The sequence below is a fragment of the Pundamilia nyererei genome, unplaced genomic scaffold, assembly GCF_000239375.1.
Source record: "Pundamilia nyererei isolate P.nyererei 1_Seehausen unplaced genomic scaffold, PunNye1.0 scaffold00186, whole genome shotgun sequence".
NCBI classification, from domain to species: Eukaryota; Metazoa; Chordata; class Actinopteri; order Cichliformes; family Cichlidae; genus Pundamilia; species Pundamilia nyererei.
This window is the reverse complement of record NW_005187587.1, coordinates 967,299-972,626: the sequence shown is the minus strand read 5'-3', so window position 1 is coordinate 972,626 and position 5,328 is coordinate 967,299. Positions and strand designations below refer to the sequence as shown.

General features: G+C 42.5%; 2 protein-coding genes across 2 annotated transcripts in view; one reads left to right on the top strand and one right to left on the bottom strand.

Moving 5' to 3' along the window:
* eif3ba (eukaryotic translation initiation factor 3, subunit Ba) overlaps positions 1-4,008 on the bottom strand; it is a 6,439-nt gene extending 2,431 nt beyond the window's left edge. Inside the window, exons 1-13 of the mRNA XM_005747004.1 lie at positions 3,775-4,008; positions 2,578-2,770; positions 2,341-2,460; positions 2,180-2,237; positions 1,871-1,999; positions 1,597-1,754; positions 1,209-1,340; positions 1,040-1,106; positions 907-953; positions 618-828; positions 453-525; positions 228-350; positions 57-135 (exon numbers count right to left, since the gene is read on the bottom strand). Of these exons, the coding sequence (XP_005747061.1) occupies positions 57-135; positions 228-350; positions 453-525; positions 618-828; positions 907-953; positions 1,040-1,106; positions 1,209-1,340; positions 1,597-1,754; positions 1,871-1,999; positions 2,180-2,237; positions 2,341-2,460; positions 2,578-2,770; positions 3,775-3,874 (1,490 nt within the window). The 5' untranslated portion in view covers positions 3,875-4,008. The remainder of the gene's footprint in view (positions 1-56; positions 136-227; positions 351-452; positions 526-617; positions 829-906; positions 954-1,039; positions 1,107-1,208; positions 1,341-1,596; positions 1,755-1,870; positions 2,000-2,179; positions 2,238-2,340; positions 2,461-2,577; positions 2,771-3,774) is intronic.
* A 128-nt stretch (positions 4,009-4,136) lies between these two features.
* The window catches only part of brat1 (BRCA1-associated ATM activator 1), a 10,254-nt gene continuing 9,062 nt past the window's right edge, over positions 4,137-5,328 (top strand). Inside the window, exons 1-2 of the mRNA XM_005747003.2 lie at positions 4,137-4,542; positions 5,223-5,324. Of these exons, the coding sequence (XP_005747060.1) occupies positions 4,416-4,542; positions 5,223-5,324 (229 nt within the window). The 5' untranslated portion in view covers positions 4,137-4,415. The remainder of the gene's footprint in view (positions 4,543-5,222; positions 5,325-5,328) is intronic.

The following is a 5,328-nucleotide window of genomic DNA, read 5'->3' as shown; positions in this document are numbered from 1 at the left end:
CACACACACACACACACACACACACACACACACACACACACTCCGATAAAACCTACCTCCTGAGCCCAGCCAGCACCATAAACTGTCCCTGGGGGCTCCAGAAGATACTGTTGGCCTGCTGCTTGTCAAACATCTCTGTGAAAGGAAAAGTGTCACATTCAGTTTAGTGGACACATTAGAAGCAACAACGCTCTGCTATAACATTGCATGCCTGTCCTTCTACTCACTTATGAGCTCAATCTTGCCGTTGTTTTTGACATGATAGAAGGAGGCGTTGATTCTTGGCGACTCGCCGTGGAGGACAGCAAACTTACTGCCATTGGGCTCCCATGCAAACGCTATGATGCTTTCTATAAGGAAAACATGACGAAGGGAAACAGATTAACTTCCTTTCTGTGGAAATTAGAATTACTTGCAGCTCATTTCTGTGTTTGTACAAATGCATGTCTTACCCTTCATCTCCACCACATCGACAGGAACCTGCTTCTCTCTCATGCGGAAGATTTCAAAGTTGGTAACGACACCCTGAGAAGGCAAAAAAAGTCAACTTATTATTTCTTGTTTTTTTTTAAAGAAATCTGTGACATATAAGCGGTTTGTCCTCTTTCTATGAGTACCTGTGTTCCTTTGGGAGTCCTGTCAACTTTCACACACAGATAATCCCCGTTTCTCTGCCAGTGCAGTTTGCAGTCGACGACATTGAAGAGATTGCGAACACGGATCTCCTGACGGGAGGGCATCTGCATCAGAGTCACCCTGGCTGGGATGTCTTTGTCCTCGGGTACCCAGAACGCTATGATGTTGTCACCAGGAGACCACGAGAAGTCCCTGAAGATGCACAAACATTAATACCTCTATACAAAATGCCGTTGCTTTTTAAAGCATGAGAGTATGAAGGACTCTTACTTTATCCCAGTAATCTTGAGACTCTTCTTGTCCAGTAAGCCCATAGACTACAAGAAGAAAACAAAACATAAACCTTTAATATCATTTGCACATTTCATTTAAACACATCTAGACTGTTTTCAGGTCTACTTACCGGAGTTTCATAGATGCTCAGTGTGTCTGGTGTCATCCTTGCAAAGAACTTCCCATCATGACTCCATCTGACAACAAACATGTAAAATTAGAAGACGCATCCAAACTCTGCAAGGACTCTGCAAATTTGACTTAAATTAGATTTAAAAGAGAGAAAGCATAATACTGACTTAAAAATAGGCCAATGTGCAGAACTCTCGCAGTGGAAGCCTCTCTTCTTCTGTCCGGTCAGAATGTCCCAGATGATGATGGCCTGTGGGTCCTCCTTGGTGTCCATCAGTGGACTGAAGGTCACCACATACCTGGAAGCCAACACAACCACACATTAAAATCAGACAGTGGCTCACAGGCCAACTCGGCACCTCTTTAGAGTGCTTTATCTGCACATTAATCATCCTTTGCTGTCCCCAGGTCATGGTGCAACAACCCACAGGATTTAGGTGACGTTGCCTTATTTACAGGAAATAAATAAATCACTAATGAATAAATACAAGAACAGGATACTCTGTGCACTATAATGTGCTTCTTTGGATTAAAAAAAAATAGACTTTTTATTACCTTTCACATGGTGAGAAGTCAATGAGGGACACACCCTGATGACTGAACCTCTGAATCTGTTTGAACTTCTCGCCGCCCCACAGTGCGATTCCCCGCTGGTGGAACGTAGCCAGGTAGGTACCTTTAGGAGACCATCGGACGTACGTCTCTGTCCAGCGCTGCATCAAAGCAGGAAAAACATCAGAACTCTCCAAACCAGTGACTACTGACCAATCTTGTTTGATACAAGCCCTGCATTTCCCACCAACTCTGTGTGAGTAATTTAAAAACTCACTGCTCTCTCTTCAACTGTGATTGACTCTTTAGCGTCGTTGGAGAAAATGGCAGTCCTCTCTCCAGCTTCATAGATCACACTGTACTGGTCACGGCAATCTGGGTCCTCGATCCAATGGCGCATATTCCCCTGAAAACACAGACAAAGTAATTGTCGCTTGCAGGGTTTCAGGATAGAGACTGTCCTGTTGATTTATAAAGGTCAACTTAATAATGAAAGTGCTGACATGAAGCTATTTTTGTCAAACAAATTCTAAGTCTTATAAACAGATTCATTATATTATGACTGAAAAGTTAAGGTAACACTTACAAAGTCTTTGAAAGGCTGCTTTGCTGGAGCTTCCCATTCATCGCTGATGTTCATGTATCTAAAAAAAAAACAAAAAACAAAGGGGCGATTATTTACTTTTATTCCAAGTCTGGCAAGCAATACCTGGACAATGCATTTACTGGGTGGTACTCCATACTCACTTGTCAAAGTCAGTGAAGAGGTTGACCCTAAACGTGTGTTGCTTGTCGAGTTTGTATCCATCTGCGTTCTTGACTGCTTCGAGGGCTTGAGTAGGAGAAGCATACTCCAGGAAGATGTAACTGTAACGAGGAGAAAAAAACAATTACTAAAAAATAAAACATAAACCCTCTGCTTCAAATCCAGAAATCCACCTTGAATCAAAACAGATGCACAAAAGAAAACATCTGTGGTCTTACCCTTTGGTCATGCCATCTGCATCTGGGTAAAACTCGGTCGTGATCTTGCCAAACTTGGAGAAGATCTTGTGTATGACGTTCTTGAGCTTTTCCAAACGCTCCGGGCCCACCTGAGGGACGTTGTCCACCACCACCACCGAGTCTATGCCGTCTGCCTCCTGGGGTTTTTCCCTCAGGATGTCATCAAGAAGCTCTGAAAAGTGAAGGAGGAGGGTCAGGGGTGATGAACAAGCTGATCGGACAGTGTGGGGTTGGGGTTCTTATCTCATTTTAATGAGGACCTTCTTTTCATATACAAGAATCAATCTAAACTTTATAGCCACCACTTCAGTTACTGGAAGGGAAGACTTCATCGTTGAAACAGACATAATTCTTTTGTTTAAATTTCCATTAGAGATATGTATGTTTAAGCTTCATGATTTATAAGTAGACAACATATAATCACATCATAATAAAGCTGATTCAATAGTACATCTCCTTTACACTCACTGCTTAATATACATCATTTTGATGAGGATAAAGAACCGCTATGCTGGTGTTTAGCTTCACAGAAGCTATTTCATTTGAGTCTCTGTTTAACTTAAGCTTGCATATTAATATTAAATGGTACTAATTTTGTTGTAAATTTACTCCCAAAGTTTCTATATACATAAATAATTATATTGTGACTACTACAGACAAAACACGTGTATCTGATGAGTCATTTTACCACAACTGCAAAACTTGCACAATTGAAAAGCTCTACTGAGCAAACGCCCCTCAGACCTGGGTTAGGATTACCACTGAGCTACAACCAGCTGCCCCATTCAAACTACTTTATATAGGCAAACAGCACAGAGAAAATAATGCGCCTTAACGGCTTTACTAGCTAAAATCATGTTTCGGTTTTTCAGATCGCATCGCACAGGCCCCAGTGTGGGGTCTGGGTGAGGCTGTAACGGGCGTTAAGTACACTGTGATAACGTTATGTTGGAGGTTTTTTTTGGAGAAAAAGGGTGGTGTCGCTGTTGTATTCCTGGTAATTACGCTTATGCATCCAGCTCATGTTCATTGTTAACTATTCACTATTACTACGTGCCGGTGAGCAGAGAGGCAAGCTAGCTAGCTTTGTAGCATCTAAAACATCCCCACCATTGAGCTCTTAGCTAACTGCTAACAGCAGGCCGGAAAGCCGGCGTTTTTTCTGTGACTGCTTACCGTCGTCGTCGACATCGTCCACGTAGTCCTCCGGGTCGCTGAAGGAAGGCTCCTCCTCTTCATACTCGGGGTCGTCCACCATATCCACCGTTTCTTTCATTTAACAGAACTACGACACGGACTTTTGTCTACAGCGGAGCAAAAATCCCGAAAACGAAAAGGCTGGCGGTTCTCAGCCGGTGTAGCACCATGTGCGGATCCGTGAAAATGGACGACGTGACGGAAACGCGACACCGGAACCTCCTCAAAGGCGCGTGGAAAGGCTGCGCAGAAGCAGTAAAGCTGTAAAGCATAGGGACCGGAAGTACAACAGCTACTGGTGGTAATTTCCCCCCACAGTGATGTTTAGAGATCAGCGAAGAGCGCAGGGGCGTGAGACCCGCCCAGAAGCACGGAAAAGGAAACGACACACCGGTAGATCCGAAACTGTTTCCCGCGAGACGTTCGTTTAGTAAAGTACAAAAACCAACGACTTTGTGTGTTTAAAGTAGCTGCTTCAGTTTGGTCTGTACTGCACAATTTAGCTAGAGGTCACATTTACATTGACATGAGTGGTTAGAGAATGTGTAGACGTTATATAACTCCTAGTTGTAAAGACCTAAGCTAGCAACTGCGGTTATTAACACGCACACCTTAGCACCATGGACAGAGAGTGTGTGTCACTGCTGCCCCGGGTCTGTGAGGTGCTGGCGGCCTCAGGGAGCTCGCTGCCCGATGACACCATTCTGGAGAAACTGCTGGACTGGTTCACAGCGCTCACCGAGGCTGGTTAGTAGTACTGACCCTAACAGGATAGTGTCTTCATTCTTCCTCCTCTCCCACTATCTTTCTAATAGGAGGATCGATTCAAAAATTATATTATTAAAAGTATCGATACCATCTAATCGATACTTTATTTCTATTCTTTAAGTTCAGTATGTAACCCTCTACCCTGGGTTGAATAACAGATATTTTGAAAATGAAACAAACATGCGATGACTGTCTTTTTTGTGTTGACTGTCACTTCTGCTTCATTTATGGCTTATAGCATATTTAAACGACACAAGCTGAGACAGAGACAAGCACATTTACATTCCAGTTCTTTGAAAAAACAGCTTCAAAATACATGAAAAGCTGAAAGGTGTGTTTTAAAGAGCCCTCATTCTCCAGAGAACTGATCTAAACTTAATACCATGCAGTGAATCACTGTATTTGTAGGTGATTATTACTCAGATTATATCACCGATATTTGCAGATAACATTTACACTTTGTAAAAGATCCCAAAACTCAAAGATACTTATGAGATATATATATATATGTTATATTGCATTAATAAAGATAAATTAAAATTTAAAATGTTCCTTTTTCATGTCTTTTATACCTTTATCATTTCTCTTTATGGTGCACATAAAAAAGTGATCCTGTGTAAATCTGTATCATTGTTTTTCTTTTCTTTCACTCTTTGAAGGGGAGTCTCTGCTGGAGGCCTGTCCGTGTCTGCTTGAGTTCATATCTGCTGTGATTCATGACACGGCTTCAGCCCCAGGTGTCCTCTCCTTCACTCTCAGACTCAT